The sequence below is a fragment of the Copadichromis virginalis genome, linkage group LG22, assembly GCF_057382275.1.
Source record: "Copadichromis virginalis isolate Kocher_CV1m ecotype Utaka linkage group LG22, C_Virginalis_male_GT1.1, whole genome shotgun sequence".
In the NCBI taxonomy this organism is placed as follows: Eukaryota; Metazoa; Chordata; class Actinopteri; order Cichliformes; family Cichlidae; genus Copadichromis; species Copadichromis virginalis.
In genome coordinates this window covers 27,210,288-27,230,038 of record NC_140638.1, presented here as the reverse complement: position 1 = coordinate 27,230,038, position 19,751 = coordinate 27,210,288, and the positions used below count along the sequence as shown (strand labels likewise).

The following is a 19,751-nucleotide window of genomic DNA, read 5'->3' as shown; positions in this document are numbered from 1 at the left end:
CATTGCTTTTTGAGGGACAACCCTCTTCTTTGATCTTTTGTGTCTATAAGGCCGATCCATAACTGATAGAGTTCCAATCTTTGTTTTTTTATCCAGTGACTTTTACTCCATTGGGATGAATATCATACTGAAAGATGAAGCCAATCAAATGCTTTCCAGATGGTATTACCATGGTAGATCAAAATCTGACAGTATTTTTTGGCAATTTTAATTCCATTAATTTTGACAAGGTCCCCAACACCTCGGCTCAAATGCAGCCAAAAAACATGACTGCGTCGCCACCATGTTTTACAGACGGTTGTTGACACTCACTGTTGCACCTTATTCCTGACATTTCCATATATACTGACAACAATTTTATCTCAAAATGTCACTTTTGGATTCATCATCGAATTGTTGCCACTGATTTTCAGTCAAGTTCTTGTGTAATGTGCCAATCTAACAGGACTGAATATAAAAAAGCCAAAGTCCAAAGAAAAACTTTGAAAGACCTTGAGAAACCCGGAAGAACCACAAGATCACTTTAAAATTTTATAAGGTCTGGCTTTTTGGAAGGAAAATATGAATAAATGAGGGGTAGTTTCAAACCTTTGCATAACACTGTATGCTTAGAGAGAGAAGTATACAGAGTTGCACACTATATACCTTTGACTGTTAAATACTGGAAAACTGACATACTCGTGGCTTATATTGTGTAGTCATATTTGTTAGTGTGGGTGTACATACTCAAAACAGGGATTGAGACACATTGGACTATGTGGATACCATTAAGCTAACAAAGTGGATTAACAATTTAAATAACTACATACATTTACAGATAGACAATTAAAATTGCAACATAACAAAAAACTAAATTTTTAGCTAAACCTAATGGAAAAAAAAGCACAAATGAAATTGTGTGTTTTTCATACATGCCTTACCTCATACTCTTGTTTGAAACCATATCCCTCAGCTGTCTTCATCTGGTTGATGTGCTGGAGGAGGTCAGCCACCCTTACAGCAGGATGGAGCTGACCCGTGTGATATGGCGAGCTTTTCCTCCGACAGTGACGTTGGGGTGAGCCTCCCAGTAAACTGCTAGACTCATTGACAGAGCTACGCTGCTCATCTGGGAACACAAACAGATACAGTTCAAGGCATCCAGCTGACACTGAGGATTCTGCGGCACATGCTCTGTTCTTTTTTATTAATGTAAAAAAGTCTAGGGGGCAGCTTAAAGGAAAAAGTCAGCATTTCTGCAGAGATGTGAGTGCTGACTGGTGCTGCAGAATATTCAAACAGACAAGAGCCTTTCAGGAGATTTCTCTGTCCAAAGCATCTTACGTTTTGACAGGACAGATTGGATATATGTTTGCAAACATGGCTGAAGGTCAGAAAGCAGGAAGCTGCACTCTCTCTAGACACTTTCTCAAAAGTACTCATGTGGTCCTTGCTGCCTTACTTCGAGCATTGCAGCCGTGGGCATCCATGAAGGAGTGGGCCATCCTCTCATCTTGCTGGAGAGTGCTCTGCTCTGTCATGCTGCAATCCAGAGAGCTCAGCTTCCGACTCTTCTCCTGCCTGTAGGACATGGCTGCCTTGTTTATGGCCACCTTCTTCCTACTGTAGAGAGGCAGGAAGAGAGGTGGGAGGATAGAGAAAGGCAGGGAGCAAATACAGACAGAGGATGGCAGAGAAGGTGAGAAGTGAGAGAAAGACAGGCAAAGAGATAAGGAATAAAGGAAAGGAGGGTGGGTGAGGAGATGAGAAATTGGAGTGAAAGGGAAATATAAGGGCCACAAGATTGAAACTGGACGAGGGGAAAAGTGAGATCTGGTGATAGCAAGAGTGTGTCATGGGTTGCAGTAAGGTTCTGCTGAAGTGGTGTGTGTGTATATGTGTGCTTGTTTGTGTAGTGTGTGTGTTTGGTGGTGGGGTGAGGGGTTGATTTGAGAATGTGGTGGAGATAGCAATGCTTATTTCCACTCTAGTAATCCTGGGTCTACAAAGCAAGGGGAAAATGGCATCAGGGTGGAAGATGGAGAAAGGAGTAACTTACGGGTAGTAAGGGTAAGAATAGAAGTCCCTTCTGATTAGCATGAAGGAGGAGGAAAGGAGAGAGACAGAGAGTGAGGAGAAAAAAAAGAGAGGTGACTATGGTTTATCAAGATGGACATCAGAAAGATAAATGAAGATGCTCAGTGTGTTGGAATGTTCCTGGCTGGCCATCGTGAGGCAGAAGACAGGCTCACCTCATAACAAAACTCACATTGGGACCAACAAAAGATTTTTAAAAATTTCAACTAAGGGAGGTCTAAGAACAAAATCATCATAAATAAAACTGATAGTATAGAGGTGTGTGTGCATCTTTCATTTGGATTAATCTTATTAAATACATTGAAGGTGCCTTATGTTTGCCGTTTGGGAACATTTTAGGGAACTAAGAGGGTTTTTTTTCTAAAGGAAAGATTAATCATATCACATTTTAAAAATCAACAAAGCTAGCTTTAAAAAAAAATCTGTATTCCATCACTGCTTTGTTAATCACAGGATTTCCTTTGCGGGTCTGTGTTGTGTTTATAAGCAGACCCAGTGCTTTGGGTTTACTTTGTGTTTTCGGAGTCTTATTTATTTGTTATGTTCTCTGTGTATTTTATATTTCCTAGTTTAGTTTGCTTACACCCTTGACTTTATTCAGTGTTTCTAGTTCAGGATGTCTTGGTTGTTATTTGGTTCCATTCATGTCTCCGTGTCCTTCCCTCAGCATTCCCCCAGTTAGGTCTTCATGATCGTCCAATCATGTCTGTGTGGGTGTGTCTGGTTTTTCTCACCCTTTCTCGTCATTTGTCCCTTTTGTCCCTCACTCTCTCTTTCCTCCCTCTGTTCTCTGGGTTCTGTCAGTCTGCGTCTCAGTGTGTGTGCTCCCTGTACTTCCTGTTTTACTTTGATAGTCTCCTGTCTGGTGGCCATCATGTTCAGTTTTGCTTCGTGTGTTAGATTGTTGATTTGATTGATTTGTTTTAGTTCGTGTGAAACTGATCTAACAGTTAAGTAGTGTTGCAAAAAACAAAATATAAAATTTGAACCCCAAGAACCGAATGACTCATTTTCCATGAAGTTACAATAAGAAGAATCACAACTATCCAAAAACAACGGACTTAATCTATGAGATATAAAAAGCAAGTAGTGTGTATTTTAAATTGTATGCTCAAAAAACATGTAATCTAATCTAATCTACCTGACTGTGGCATCTAAATCTATCAAGACTTTAACATTTTTCATATATTTTAGCTTAATATTTAAGTTGATTTCATCCTTAAATGATGGATTCATTTTTTTAACACTTGTTTATTTTGCTCTTAGGTTCATTAGCTTTGAGTGAGCCTGATGAAACATAATAAGCTGTTGACTCCTCCACCTTCACGTCGCAAGTGTTCCCATTAATTAGGGGTGCAACGATATTCGTATCGATATTGAACCGTTCGATACAGTGCTTTCGGTTCGGTACGCATATGTATCGAACAATACAACATTTGTAATTTATTTTATCAACTTTCCTTCCGACGATGCTGTCTGTGTTGAGCGCTCAGTGAATCTGCGTTCGACTACTCCGCCTAGGCTGCACTGTCGAGCACAGATCCACTGAGCGCTCAACACAGACAGCATAGTCAGAAGGAAGAGCGCAGGGCAAGCTAGCAAGACACATGGACCTCCCCCACTCTCATTCAGATCTGGCGTTTGGAATTATTTTGGTTTTCATGTGACGTATGACCCTGAAGGTAAGCGAGTCATAGACTAAAGTAAAACAGTATGTTGGATGTGCCATGCAATGCTCAATTACATGGGTGGGAGCTAGTGTGTTAGCGCAGTTAGCTCGTTAACGTGTTGGCTGTCTAGCCCCACACACGGGGCGATCGGCGGTAGCTCGTTAACGGAGATTTGCCGTGTTGTGGCGTTAAGGTCATTTCAACGAGATTAACCTGAAAGCACTAGTGGGAACACAACGAATATATCGCTAGCCCGACGTCCCGGAGCTAGCGATTTTTTTCAGTCGGGCTACCAAAATCTATCTCTGCCCTGCCCGTTGGGCTATTGTAGGAAGGAAAAATATATGTCAATGCTTTTGCATTCTTTCAGAAATGTAGCTGGGTAATTATGTCATTGGCATCGGTGAGCCACTGTCAATATGTGACATATTGAAATCGCGTTTGAATTTGCGCTTGTTTTTTTGCTTTCACTTTGCAATCGTGCGAACTGTGTATAGAGAGCGACAGCACTGATCTGTGAGTGATGATAATTTGCGCACCAATTCCTCTGACATCGTCTTATTAATCTTTAGCTTACTATGCAAACATGACAAGTGAAATCTCCCACAGCAAGCTTAAACATGTGAGAGGTTGATTGCGCAGAGAATCGCTGAGCTTATGTGAGTCCGTGTGTAAAAGCAGCAGGATATATATATTTTAGTTCTGCTGAGCCAAATAAGACAGGTCAGGGTGAAGAAGTGACAGCCAAAGAAAAGCTTACCACAAAACGGAGAAGTTATGACAAATCAGACTATAAGGCAAAAAGAAAGTGCAGCTTTATGGTTTCATGGACAAAATAATTTCTGTGGCTGCAATATGACGAACTATATAACCAGGGCTGCACATAAGTGGTCCGCAGGTGCGCATTCGCTGTCAAAATAAAAAACACGCACAAGGGTTAGGGTTAAATTTAAAAACTGTACTTTTGAGTTAAAATATATATTTATAATTTTAATAAATGAAAAATTAAAAAGGCATGAACATTTTTTTTGTATCGAAAAAATATCGAACCGTGACACCAAAGTATCGAACCGAACCGAACCGTGAATTTTGTGTATCGTTGCACCCCTACCATTAATATCACAAAGTTTAAAGTTGGTTTAAAGCTGAAATTTGGCATGCAGCAAGCACATCCTTTGTTTTTCACTCCTGTCTGCAATTAACTAGCACCCTCCTGAATATTCCACTATGCAGGGATCTCTGATATTCCGAATGATAACTGAAAACATTAATGTATACAGTCTCTCTTTGTACATGCAGAGAGATAATATCGTGTGCCTAAATATAAACAGGTCTGCTCCCATTGCACCCGTGCGGCTGTCTAGTTTCTATTGTGGTGGCTAGATTGGCCCAGTGAATCTTATCAGTCACCGCCTTCCTCCAGACATCCCCATTCATTCTCCCTCTATTCACAGCAAAGAAAATTCCTCAGGGCTCTGAGGAGCCCACCCCTACCCACTGCCTCAACAAAAAAAAGCAAAAAAACAACCTTCCTAACCAATTACTAGCCGATCCACTGGCACCTCACAGCTGCTTGCCTCATGTAATTGAGTGGGCAATGGAATAACATGCCCCTTGATGAAATATTTCACACTCAGATGAGTGTTCCACTATTGCCCAGCGAGCAAAGGAAGAATACACTGCAGGTGCGATCGACGACAGAGGTAATTTGCAGGTGGAAAGCAGCCAGCGATTCCAGTGCGAACAGGCTGCATTTGAATGTGTTCAGCCAACACGCAGACCTTGAAATTAAAAGATGAGATGAGAAACACAAAAGCTCGGCTGAGGCAGCAGTGGGAGAGTTTAGGATTAATGCTCTACCATTCCACTAACTCTGGTTGTAATTCACTCTCACTGCCAAATGCTTTCCTCAATAGACCCTAGCTGCCAAGTGGGATAGAGATAAATTTACTCCTCTGGATGGCCTATGCAGGAACAATAAGACTTCAAACCATAAATGTTTAACCGTGAAAAGCTCTAACCCATCTCATGTCGACTGGCCAGCAGACAAACATTTTCGCAGCCACTCACCCCTTCTTGACGATAATGACGATGGCCCCCAGCAGTAGAATGAGGACCACGAGGCCGCCGGCGCAGGCTCCCAGGATCAGACCCATGTCCTCAGCATGCTGGGATACCTCCAGAGCCCTCTTCGAATCCTTACAAGCAGCTGCAAATTAGTCGTGATGGACAGGTGAGGAAGCGAGAAAGTTACAAAGACAGCCTCCACTATCAATGATTATTCATTTCTAAATGCAAACTCCACGCGCAACAGTTAGTAATTCAGTGTCAATAAAGGATCGATTTTGGATCATTACCATAAACAAACAAAACTGTAAACACAATTGGCTTTCTCAATCTGCTGGAATCTTGTATTGATTTTTGGCACACCACAGGATTATTATCACAAACAGAACGTAAATGTTGACTCACCGCAATGACCAAGAAAACATAATTTACTCATACAACTCAAGCTTGAAATGACTGATTTATAACAGCAGAAGGATGGAGTGGACTGTTCTGGCTCTGAGCTCAAATTTGCTACAAATCTGGAAGTGATAAGTAAAGTATCTCGCAGAGCCTACAGGGAGATGTTGGGGTGGTGGAGGGGTTATGACAACACAGAGTGAGGGAGGGATGGGAAATGAAGGTGTGTGGTACATGACGTTGTATAGCTAAAGTCGCGGAGTAGCAGATTTCTGTTCTTGGATTTTGAAAAGATAACATTTTACAGGATAACATTAATGCTTCAGAGGTGGAAAAGGAGCACATACTGCGGAGGTCCATTTATTTGTATTTCCCTGTTTTGACGTTGTGACAAAACAGGTAATAATTTTTGAGTGCATGCGCTGCGGTATGCTGACATAAGAAGCGATCGTGCACTTAATGTTGCTGTTGATCTTTTTGCTCCATATCTTTATAAAAGCTTTCTCTTTTCTGTGTATTAGTTAGGGTGATGGAGTTGTTCTTGAAAATGTCATGCTATCAAATATGACGCTCAGAAGATTCAAATAACAGAGAGATGGATTCCTTAGGGTCTTTCTCACTCGACAGCTTCTGAAAAACATCACATACGGATAATATTCCCGCCCCTGCAATTAACTTGAGTTGACACATTTTTTGTGCCATTGTTTGATTTAAAATTCAACAGTACGTCTTCTATAGGTGAAAGAGTACATTTGAGTAAACAAAGTCGTCACTCTTTATTGAATCTAGATTAATGACTGGGGTAGTGTTTCACATAAAAAAAAATCATCTAATTATGGAGGGTTGCTAGAGGGAAATGCAAAGCAAGATTTACCTGATATGGCATCCTATCCTAATTGTATGCATTTCAGATTAATTTTGGTTGAGCAGCCTGCTGAGAACAGCTTCAAAGAATCTGCATTAAATGCTTCAAAGATGGCCCAATATGAACTAATTCATATAATATGTTCAGTTATGTATTCAAACATTATGGCCATGCTAGAAAGATTAAAGAAACTATTCGAAAGGCTGATATAAGCAAAGCTGAGTATTGAGGGAAGTTCAAAGTTATGCAAGACTGTCTCGGGCTAACATGCACGGTCGTAAACAAGCAAGCCAGTGTCTCACCATTCAAATGACTTGTTGTACTTAATCGCTAGAGGCTGCCCAAAAATAAAGCCCTTACTAGAAGATATTTGGAAAGGCTTGAACAGCGTTCTCATGCGCTGACATCAGTGTCGTGAATACTCAGCTTCTCTACAAAGAGAAGCTAAACATACTTGGCTTGGGAGAAAGGATGCGGGGTCGGTTATCTCACTGAGCTGATGCAAGCTCTCAATCAGGCTGCTATTTCCTTCCAAGCCATATGTCACATTCACATGTCTGTCTGTGCTGCCATCTGAGCTAGACAACAGAGCGGGATTCTTCTCTCTCCGTGAATCAGCAGAGCTCCCTGTGGTGTTTTATCAAAAGGTGAAATATTGTTATTAACTATCAATGAATTAAAGAAGTATTATTGCACTCGTGACAGCAAGCTCATTATTAACAAGCCACCTCTTGCTGATGAGAAAACAAATAGAGTTGGGAATGAGAGAAAATACAGAGAAATGTAATCATCACGGGGTCCTGGGCCTGTCTCAGCGTGCTTGGCAGAGCAGGATAAAGGCTCAACAAAGCAAAGATGTTTCAAATTGAAGTTAGTGCCTTCTACCGAAAAGACTTGTGTGTATGCGTGTGTGGAGTGCGGTGGGGGTGTTTGCAGCGAGGCAGGGTGCTGAGTTTGGCTTGATAAGCTGTGGATTGGTGGTGACTATAGCTCCTGGCAGAGAATACAGCAGCCTGACAGACTTGCCATAATCACGCAAATCACACTGGGTGAGTCATTCTGTCTTAGAGGCATATTTAGAAAATGGCTAGCATGGTTGAATTCATGGCAGTGGTCATCAACAGAAAACCATGGGTGCAGTAAATGGCACGTCTCGCCATCATTTCTAATTTCCTTGTGTCGGTTTACTGTTTATCAGGAAGGACGCATTTGGCTAGGATTTAGTATGCACATAATGTAAATCCAACAAACTGGAAAAAGACTGCAATGGACTATAGCGTGCAGGTAAATTCAGTACAACAGCAAATGTCACAGTCTCCACTTTTTGCAAAGACGCTTTCATAAAATTCGTTGCTATTCTCCTTCGCTGAACTATCCAAACTCTTGTGCTTTGCTCTGTTTTCAGTCAATGTTAAGACACAGTCAAGGAAATTCTTCTTTTGTAACTTACATTATTTGTCGGAAATAAGTTATGAAACAAAAATGTAACAAAAAGTGCAGAAACAAATTTAAGAAGAAGCACTCAGGGTGCAAACCTGTGCCAAGGCAGCTCACTTCCGTTAACATACTGGGCAGCTAACGAGGCACATCATTCATCATTCTGCACATCAGCGGTCAAATGTGACAATCTATAACGTGATATTTAGAATCCTCATATACCATTATCATTTCCTAAATGCTGCCAATACAAAGACAGGCAGCAGAACTTTAAGCGTTGTGTTAAAGATAAGAGACAGTTTATCAAATTTGTTTCCTCATTTGACCCTAAAGAGGATGTCAGAGGCCCAAAGTAACTTGATATTTAAGCTCTCCATATACCATTCTCCATATGTTGCCAATAAAAACAATGGCATTAAGGAAAAATATCTTTATATAGCATATCTTAAGATCAATCTGTTGACCTTAAAGGAGAGGTCAAAGGTCAGATGTGACATGATGTTTAAAATCTTTGTACTGCACTTTCTATATGTTGACAATAACCACCACACTTGTAAGAATATAAGTCAAGTTTAAATGGATTGTTACCATGACTCCACTCTACAGCCACTACAATTTTTTATCAGAATTCAACTAAAACTTTCTGAAGACAGACAGAATGACACTGTCTGACACTACCTAAAACATAACCCTTGGAGGCGGTGACTAGAAAACATCACAACAGTACAACAGTACCAACCTTCCGATTAGTGGGAAAAAACATAATTGCAAAATGAACCGCAACCAGTTAGTAAGAACTTTTATCTCCAGGAGATAAACTCAGAGAGGGAACGAAAAGCACTTATGCATAGTGTCAACACACTGTATTGCCTTAATACAGACTGGAAGAAAATTCAGCATAGAACAAATTGGAATAAGTTAGCCAATAAGAAGCCAGAGCAGAAGAATGACAAATGTTATTAGACTGAATGCTGAATGCTGAAGCAGATCATCAGGAGATGTAGGAAGTGTCGACTCTGCATTAACAGCAAAACAACATCAGCAGCAGCTTAAAAAGGGAGAAAATCAGAGACCCTCATGTGACAAAATACACACTTTCCTGGTCACATATTACTTGAAGCTGCCAGATAAAAAAAAAAGAAAGAAGAAGTTGTTTTTAAAAAAAGATCTGCGTCTCTCGATACCTGCGGTAAATAAGAAAAAAGTTATTTATGGTGTGATGTGATTCCATTCTAAATGTAAGATTCATGCCTTTCTTGTGGCTGAGCTGAGGTGAATAAACACCTCCTCTTGTCACAGAATAAGGTGTCTTCTTGAGACAACTTGATGTTTAATGAAAATGTTATTGTTCTGTACAGTTGGCCAATGGCATATTTCTGGGGACAAAAAAAGAAGAGAAAAGCACCAAAACACCAGGAGGTAAAAAAAAACACACACACCCTATAATTGGTGTCTTGGTGACATAAGAACCTGCAGAAATGGTCTTACAGGGACCTCCAAGAGAGGTTTAGTAATATCAGCAGGTTCTCTACCACAGTCATATATGCACAAATACAGTACAAAATATGCCTCCAACCCACCTCTTCTGCTTAAGTGGCAAGCTGGCAGACAATAGTATGGCAGAATTCTTTGATGTCTTAATGTCACTTCTCATATGAAAGAGTTCACAGGGAAGATAATGCAATTTAACTGCCACCGTTCTCTAGAGCATTACTAACTTGAAGCATAATTCAGCAGGGAAGAAGGCTGGAAAAAGTTAATTTCACCTGCTGTATCTCTCCCATCCCCTGATTGTTTGAACTGAAAGGCTTCTATCAGTGTCTGCCTGTCAAGCAAACACTCCTGGTCGCTTCCTCTCTCAGGCACAAGGGGCGGGTGGGGGGAGGGAACCTTGTTGCACTGTGGATTTCAAAGCCCAAGGAGGAGCCCAAAATGTCAGTGTCAGTGATTCAAGAGGTACTGAGTGAGAACAATGATGCATGTTTGCTTTCACCTTTTCTCCACTGTCTCGGGGCTGCGGGCAGATTGGCAAGAGAGCTTCCTCCCTGCAACACCCAAAGCAACACTAAGGCCGTGTCAAATATCCTAAGCCTGATCCAGAACAACTGACAAACTCCCTGACATGCACCCTGCACCAATGAAGCACAAAGGATGTAGTGGTAGTAGTGGTTACGTTTACCTAGAGATTTACTTTGACTTATTCAACATTATGGTGATAAGAAAAAGATGACTGGCACCCTCTGAGTCCCCTCAGTGGTGCTGCTAATGTTTATATAAACTGCTTCTGATATAATTTTCCGCTTTAACTTTTACTGCTTATAGTCATAATGATGAATTCCACAAATAACTGTGTATGTGTGAGCAAATAAAGAGCAACATAAATACATAAATAGTGTATTTGCAAATATTAATATGCTGACAACTGTAAATTTAGAATTTCCTTTACATGGTTTGGCTTCAACTTGATATAAATTTGTACAAAAGCTGACACACTGAAGTAGAAAAACAAGGTTTTCAGATGATTTGCTGAATTCTTCAATACAAATAGGTACAACTGCTCGCTGACACAAATATCAGCCAATTATAAGACAGCAAATCAACATGTTCAGGCATGTATACATGATCACGATCATGGTGGGGAAGAAAAGCGATTTAAGTGAATCTGAATGTATGCAGCCTGACACCAGACACAGTGGCTTGAATGTTGTGGACCAGTCTGTCTATTAGACCACTAGATCAGCAATCACACTAGATATTACTGATCTACTGGAATTTTTTGCAGAAAGAGAACGTATCCAGTGAGCAGCAATTCTCTAGGAGGAGACAAGGACAATGGCCATACCGCTTTGAGCAGATAGGAAAGCAACAGTAACTCAAATAACCGCTCATTATAACCAAGGTTAAAAAATTTAAAAAAAAGCACCTGAGTGCATAGCAAGCCAAACCCTGAAGCTGATCAGTACAGCAGCAGACTGTACGGGGTGTTGCTGCAATTTGGCTCACGAAATTTGGGCGAGAGAAGATTGCAAAAACGTTGCCTAATCTGATGACTCTTGGTGTCTGCACAGGTGCAGAAATGTTTTCATATGGAGGCCACTAAAAATGGTGGCACACCAAAAACAGAATTTCCCATTTTATTTTACTATTTTGCTATTTTGCTGTCAAATATAGATTACTTGAAAAGTATGACAAAAAAGAGAGAAAGAAAAGAATGATATGACTAGTTAATTTCCTGATATTAAAATTGATATCACTGAAAACAGATACATATGACAACCAAATAAGATTTTGAAATCAATAATAATCTTTCTTTAAAGTGACTGATTGATTCAATGGAGGGGCCGGCAACTTTAGGGGGTGGTCAGCAACAATTCCTATGTAATATATAACGTAGTACCCAAGACAAACTTTGAGATCTTGTCCTAAAGTATTTGTCAATTCGTTTCACACATAAATAAGAGGGAAAACATTTCTTGAAGGAAAGAAACAAACTCATATGTACAAGTTTTATTGTGACCTGTAGAGGTCCACGTCTAGAATGAGCTCATTAAAAAAATCTTTCTCTGTCTTCAGGAACAGCTGAACAGGAACTCTACATGGCTGGCATTTTCAAAATCTACTATAGTGTCACATGTAAAGTATACTTTCTAATTTATTCACAATACGATTTCCATGTGTCAGTGTCTTGATTAGTATTATTGTACTGTAAGATCTTTAAACTAATTTTAGGACATTTTTGAGAACGTACAGTATTATAATGATGTTTGAAATGATACATTTGTATTTTTAAGTGTTTTATCTGATATTTGTAATTATTGGACAGCTTGAAATTACATTTTAATTGATTTGTAAATAACCTTAAACTGAACTGCAAGTGATGTCCATCTCTTCATCACCACATCACCCATCTTCTAATGGCTGCTTCCAACAGCATGACATGGTATGTCACAAAGCTTTAATCATCTCATACTGGTTTCTTGAACATTCAGCTCAATTATATTTATACAGCGCCAAAGCACAACAACAGTCACTCAAGGTGCTTTATATTGTAAGGTAGACCCTACAACAATACATACATAGAAAACCCCAACAATCATATGACCCCCTATGAGCAAGCGCTTTGGTGACAGTGGGAAGGAGAAACTCCCTTTTAAAAGGAAGAAACCTCTGGCAGAACCAGGCTCAGGGAGGGGCGGGGCCATCTGCCGCGACCGGTTGGGGTTGACATGACAATTAGTTGCGCTTATCTGTACTCTAGTGGCCTCCACAAACACCAGATCTCAATTGAATAGAGCATCTTTGGGATGTGGCAGAACAGAAGATTAAAGTTATTGATGTGCAGCTGATGAATATGATGTGCTGGTGAAATGGGAAGTGAGTATATTAGCACTGCTGCGTAACATATGGATGGCCTTAAAGTGGCTACATGCACTTATTATCGATCTCTAGGAACCACGGATGTCGTCATAGAAAGAGCCAGAGGCTCACCCAAGTCTTTAGAGGTCAACCACTGGGACCATGTATGTCATGGAGTACATCAAACAGCATTTATGGCTGTAAATAATTATTTCTTTATTTAAGTAATTCTGAAGTGATAACTAATGTGTGATATTATAGCTTATTTGATGTGAAAATGTAAGTTTTACCTTTGCGAGCAATCCGAATGCAGTTTATTCTGGTCTCCTGTGGATAAAGAAAAAGCTGAGTAAATCATAAAGACACACACTCACACACATCACATTGCTTCTTAATTATGAGTCATTCTGTTAAAAACAACCACCTTGTGTAAAATGTAAAACACATGCAGCCCAAACCACTGCTGTGTGGAGAAAAGAATTGAAATTTCCAAGTGCATGACAGCTCCCTGTGATGTGAGCAACCTCTGCTCCCCTTCACAATGTGAAGCCACTCCTTCCCAAAACAGCCATCTCTGTCCCAGAGACAGAGGCGCAAGTTTCCAAATTAAGATTTAAGGAAGCTAAATTAGCCTTTATGGGCAATTATGCTAATCTGTGCTCTAAGATTGGATTCTGACCCTTTCACCTAAAACGTTTGCCAAATTGCCTTTTATAATTGGAAATTTGTTTCAAGTGGATTCTCATCTTCTTCCATCTTTTATAGTGACAGATAAGTTATATTTACTTCCTCCCAGGGGTTATTAAAGCAGCGAAAGGTAGTATGTCATGAGTTAGCCTATCCTCTGTCAAGATGGGATGTAGGTCTTCTGAAACAAAAATGCAAACAACATGCAAGCAAAGTAATTGATTGATATGAGCTCTAAGTCATCATGTGCGATGACCCTGACCCTAACACTTTTTCTTCATACTTAGTGGACAAAAAACATGTATTTGGCTTGCAAGATACAAGTATTCTGCCAAGTTAGCCATGTTATTAATAACATATCATTAACATAAAGAAAACTCTGGAGCATACTAAACTCAGTGTCAGCTGGTGGTCTTGTGGTATAATGGGAGAGCAATGCAGACTCTGTATATGCATTTATACACTGATGCTGGCGTTGGCCTCCTGCATATCTTAATCTGCATAGGTTAAGTCCAATCTTAACCTACTCTGAGATTAAAAGCAAATAAATCCATCCAGTTTTAGCCTGATATATGTCAATATCTACTCTCCATTTAGTTCTCGATTTGTTTCTTTAGCCATTATATGCTTCCCTGTGTTCATAGGATAGTTGTTACTTTTGTTTTCTATAACATTTGAACTTTGCACACTGATTTATTTATTTATTAATGCATTAATTTTTATAATCTCTTTATTAATTTATTAAATCTCTTAACTGAAAACAGATGCCTGATGCTAAACACATGGTGCTGAATGTTGATCCTAAAACCCAAAAAATAAGCATAAAGGTGCTAAAGGCTTTAACTGTTGAAAGAAAATTATATTAGTTACAAGCTCCCACGGGTTGTTTACTGTGGATAATAACTCTCATATGACTTATTAGTAGTACTTAATAATGTGTTAAAATCAAGAATGAAATAGAGGATTATTTCAGTTTTAACAGCATAATTAATAGTACTAAAACTGCAATAACAAAATGATGGCAGTCAAAGAGTGGCGTCACAGAGGTTCCTTGACAGTGCATGACTTTTGGAACAGACTGGTTAGCAGGCAAGTTACATATAGAGCTAATGAGTAATAGCTTGCATAAACTGGAGACACGTATAGTTGACATTTAACCAAGAAACTGAAGTCAGCACCGTCTAGAAAAGAAAGGCTCCCAACCTTTCTTTTGCGCAATAATATTTGCTGAAGTGATCAAAAGTGATAATAAAAATGTAAAAAGAAATACATCCTTTAGCTTAGCAATGCTAGCTATTTTTTTTTATTTTTTGAATGTATTTATTTAAAAGGGACATATTAGTTAACATATATCCATGTAAATATGCTAGATTAAGCCAGAAGGCTACATCTGTCCATATAAATATCAGTATAAGTGAAACGTAACCCCACATAAACACATTTAACAGGGGGAGATTTCGTTGTACATGACCATAAACGGCTATTCTATTCTACTCCATTCTATTCTATTCTGAGATCTCAGCATGCTGATGTTTTCATGTTTCAAGTCACAGATATTTTGGCAGTAATCAAGATTTTTCTAAAGTGGCTCCTACAAAAATAACAGACGGGGAAAAAACACTTGGAAAAGCGTGTTTGTTTCCTGGTTATGTGTTTCGCAATAAACTGGCAACACCAGTCATGCATCTTTCAAGCCCCACTGACAGCATATCTGCCAAAGCAATTACAGTTTCAATTCAATGGCAGCTCATGGTCCACAGTATGCCCCGTACATCTAATTTATCCAGAGTAATTGTCAAAATAATTAGGTTTTTTCCCTCTTTCTCTCAGAGCTGCCCAAACACAGCTACAATTTAGAAAACAGACTTGAGATTAGAGCTGGGCGATAGAACGATAACGATATGTATCGCGATATAACTTTTACTCGATAGAGAAATTAAGCTATCGCGATAGACCTCGCCGCTCTTGTCCTCAAAAAAAAAAAAAAAAAAAAAGGTCAGCCAATCCAAATTAAGTAGCGCAGAGCCGCAGCGTCACGGCCGCAGCGTCACGTCGCGTGACTTGTTACGTACAGCACAAGTGCCAAGCCGCACGTGTGTTTGTTTGGGAAGCAGCCAGCGGGTAATGGAGCCAGCGCGTAATGGAGGAAATGAGTGTGCCGACTAGAAAAATCAACCGAGCGTGACCGAAGAGAAAACAGATGATGGTTCCAATGCCGGAGAGATTGTCAAACGGAAGAGCCATAGAAGTTCCGTAGTGTGAAGGTATTTCGGCTATTTCAAGTCTGACAAAAATAGAGTAGCCTGCACTGTAAATTGTGCCGAAAGCAAGTCTGGAAATACAATAAACTGGTGCATGCGTCACACTGCGCCACGTTATTGTTTCAGTGAAATGAATTTCTACAATACTGTTACTGTTAATTCTACTCTCTGCAGTGTTTAAATGCTTACATATACACACAGTTACTGTCCCTCCACACTTACGACTCGGTTCTGCTTCTATGCCCCAGCTTTGTTTACTTTTTCCCACCGAGGCTTCTAGACTTCTGATTGGCCAACATTTCTGCACGGTTAGGAATCTAGCGCCACCTGCTGCTTTGGCATGTTCATAGCAGCGTTTTCCTTCATTTCTGCCTTTATGTGTGGACGGGATTCTTTTTTAAAACGAAAATGGAAAATCTCCGTTTTCAAAAATACCCGTGTACGTGTGGACGTAGCCTCAGTCTCTGACTGGAAGCGCTGATTCGTCATTCGGCTTTTGTCAGACTAAAGTAACTGTTAAAACTGTTTGAAAAGCTCAGCTATACAACAAGGAGAGATTGAGAATTTCCTTTTAGTTCTCAGTTTATTTGATATTGACAAAAGTTAGTCAGTTTTGTCTGTTCTTCTGTAAAACAAACTAAGATTTATTTTTAGAATTAATATTTTGTTTCTAAGTGGAATTGACAATTTAGTCTGTTTCGTTTGTCTTATTTTGAAACTTAAACGCTTTAGCGGCTGCCTTTTGTGTAGTTTGCAATATTTGCCTTTATTTATCTGAAAAAGTCTCATGTTCCTTAAGTACATCTACCCTGTTGAACTTATTATGGGAAATAAATATTTAAATAAAAACAAGCTGCTGATTATTTCACATTTTACTTGTGAGCAACGGCACATTTAAATCTTACAAATATAGTTATTTGGCTTATATCGTGATAGATATCGTTATCGCCTGAAATGAAAAAAACATATCGTGATATGAAAAAATCTCATATCGCCCAGCTCTACTTGAGATATATATTTATTTTGCAGGACAAAAAAGAAAAGTGCAAAGATGAATTATAATATTCGGATTTCTAAAAGCTGCTGTGCCAAAAGACGCTTTCGATTGATTTTAGAGACAGAATCATCTCAAATGCCAGGTCACAATGAGAGAAGCTAACTGTTGACATCAGTGATTTCACTTGGACAGGCAACATCTTGTTTTTCACCAGGACCAGACACTGACTGTATTCATTTATTCTTTTAAGCTCTTGAGGTCCACCCAATGAGACAAACACTGGTTGCATCCTGTGAGGACTGAGATAGCTGGACAAGCGTATAGCTGAGATGGTGGAGACAGGTGGGCATGCATAACAGCCATATGTGCCTAATGATTTAAAGAGCATTTGCTTTCAGTGTTTCTGTGGCTGCTGTCCAGCACTTTCCTTGTTAATGCTTCAGTAATTTTTTCAATAGCTTGAGGAATTTCTTTTCCGATCACTTTAAGTCTGGGGGAGAGTGTTTGACTTTTTTTCCCCACAGAAAATTGACTTTTAAAGAGCTTAAATATGAGGCAATCTGGCAACTGAAAGATTACTAATGACAAGAAAAGGTGCAAACTCTATTCCACAAGTAATTATCTTGTAAAAAAATTCAGCCACTTTGCTCATGTAATGTCTTTAATTGTTTTAGGTAGAAAAAGGTTTGCCTTTCCATTTTCAATGAGAAATAATGTAAGATTAACAAGTCTAAAAATAGGGGCTAATTTAGGCTTTCTAAAAAGCAGATCATACAGTAATGTGCCAAATTCTTGAGTCACCCCTCTTTATATTCTGCTTCCAAACTTTATTTACATTTTTAAAGTACTTTTGAGCAATAGTTTTCTAGTCTTTCTGAATATCTTTCAAATTTTTCCTTTCAACACTGTCTGCTTTTCATTCAGTTTTAGTCCAATCCTTGCTTTATGCACTATATTTCCAAAAGTATTTGTTCATCTGCCTGCACACACATATAAACTTGAGTGCATTCAATTCTTAATCCATTGGGTTTAATGTGATCATGGCCCACCTTTTGCAGCTATATCAGCTTCAACTCTTCTGGAAAGGCTTTCCACAAGGTTTAAGAGCATGATTATGGGAATTTTTTGACCTCTCTTTCGGAGAAATATTTGTGATATTGGACAAGAAGGCCTGTCTTGCAGTCTCCGCTCTAATTCGTCCCAAAAGTGTTCTTTTAGGTTGAGGTCAGGACTCAAGGCCAGTCAAGTTCTTCCACACTGGAGTCGCTCATCCATGTCTTTATGGACCTTGCTTTGTGGACTGGTCATTGCACGAGGAAGCGGCCATTCCCAAACTTCTCCCACTAAGCCAGGAGCTTAAAATTGTCTAAATATCTTCTTATCTAGAATTATCAAGAGTTCTTTTAATTTTAATTAAGGCAGAGGCCAACTTCTCAAAAAGCAACTGCACACCATAAGCCCCCTCCTCCAGAAAACTTCAGACTTGGCACAATGCTGTGAGACAAGTACTGTTTGCCTGACAACAGCCAAACCCAGACTCATCCATCAGATTGCCAGATAGAGATGCATAGACAAGAACATCTCCACTTCTCTAGAGTCCAGTTTCGGTGTGCTTTACACTAGTGCTTTACATTGCACTTAGTGATGTAAGGCTTGGATGCAGCTCTCTACGTTGCTCTCACTGTTCTTATGCTAATCTGAAGGCCACGTGAGGTTTGGAAGTCTATAGCGACTGACCTCTGCAGAAGGTTGGCAACTACTCACTATGTTCCTCAGCATCCTCTGACCCTGCTGTGAGTTGATGTTGTTCTTAATCACTTGCTCTTTGTTACAATACCAATAACAGTTGACGGTGGAATATTCAATGGGCTGCCACACGTTCTTGCTCCCAAAGCATAATATTTTACGGTAGGTGATAAATCGTCAACATATTACGCTTCCAGGCACCCAACACGTCCCTAAATGACGAGATTGGAAAAACGAGGAAACGTGAGAACCGTTTGGAATTAATCTACACATGTTCATTCATTTTACTTTAATTGCTTTGGAAAACACTATTTTACGTTGTTAAAGAGCTGGTTACGGTTAGGGATAGGGACATGGTTAGGGTTCGGGCTGGAATACATGGCTGGAACTATGGCTGGGCCACATTATACCGTTCACGGTAATACCGGTATAATGTTGGGCAACGATAAGAAAATGAAATATCGCGATAGAATATGGGTAAAACGCGCATGCGCAGTGCTTTTGTTTTCATACGCACATGGCGGAAAAACCACGGCAGCGACGGAGAATGAGAAGGGCGAGAGTGGATCGTTGAAGGAAACAGATGAACCAGAATTGGTTTGTAAAAATGCTGCAACTTCAGTGGTGTGGCACTGGTTTAGCTTTCGTCCGCCAGATACACAACAAAGCACTATTTTTGGTACAGCATGCTAGCGGGCCGTCATTATTACCGTGTTTGTTGGAATTATATCGTCAGTTATATCGTTATCGCAAATTTTCAAATGCATATCTTGATAAATATTTTTGGTCATATCGCCCTGCTCTAGCTGGAACATGTATTACCGCGGGACCGTCATTCTACTAGATTTCACCCATAACCCGGCACGCAGCATAAAAACGCGAAAGGTGACCTTTCGCGTTTCTCAGGAATGCCGTGGGACATGACAAATCGTTGGGATGTTACGCATTGGGAGTGAGAACAGGCTGGAATCTTTGGTAGCGAGGAAATTTCATGGCTTATTGCGCAGGTGGCTATCACTGTACCATGCTGGAATTGACAGAGCTCCTGAAAGCAACAAATTCTTTCACAAATATTTGTAGATGGAGTCTACATGTAGCCATGGAAGGGATTAAAACACCTGAATTCAATGATTTGGATAGGTGAGTGAATATTTTTTGCAAAATAGTGTCCGAGTAGCAGAGGAAAAAAA

The 19,751-nt window shown here is 39.7% G+C and overlaps 1 protein-coding gene across 6 annotated transcripts in view; it reads right to left on the bottom strand.

Moving 5' to 3' along the window:
* The window catches only part of LOC146683561 (receptor-type tyrosine-protein phosphatase U-like), a 250,928-nt gene that overhangs the window by 42,894 nt on the left and 188,283 nt on the right, over window positions 1–19,751 (bottom strand). For 2 of the 6 annotated variants that reach the window (XM_085445816.1, XM_085445818.1), the window contains exons 13-17: window positions 13,161–13,197; window positions 5,817–5,955; window positions 2,039–2,068; window positions 1,442–1,602; window positions 921–1,108 (exon numbers count right to left, since the gene is read on the bottom strand). In XM_085445816.1, coding sequence (XP_085301942.1) covers window positions 921–1,108; window positions 1,442–1,602; window positions 2,039–2,068; window positions 5,817–5,955; window positions 13,161–13,197 — 555 coding nt within the window. The remainder of the gene's footprint in view (window positions 1–920; window positions 1,109–1,441; window positions 1,603–2,038; window positions 2,069–5,816; window positions 5,956–13,160; window positions 13,198–19,751) is intronic. The other 4 variants (XM_085445817.1, XM_085445819.1, XM_085445820.1 and 1 more) reach the window with 2 other exon arrangements.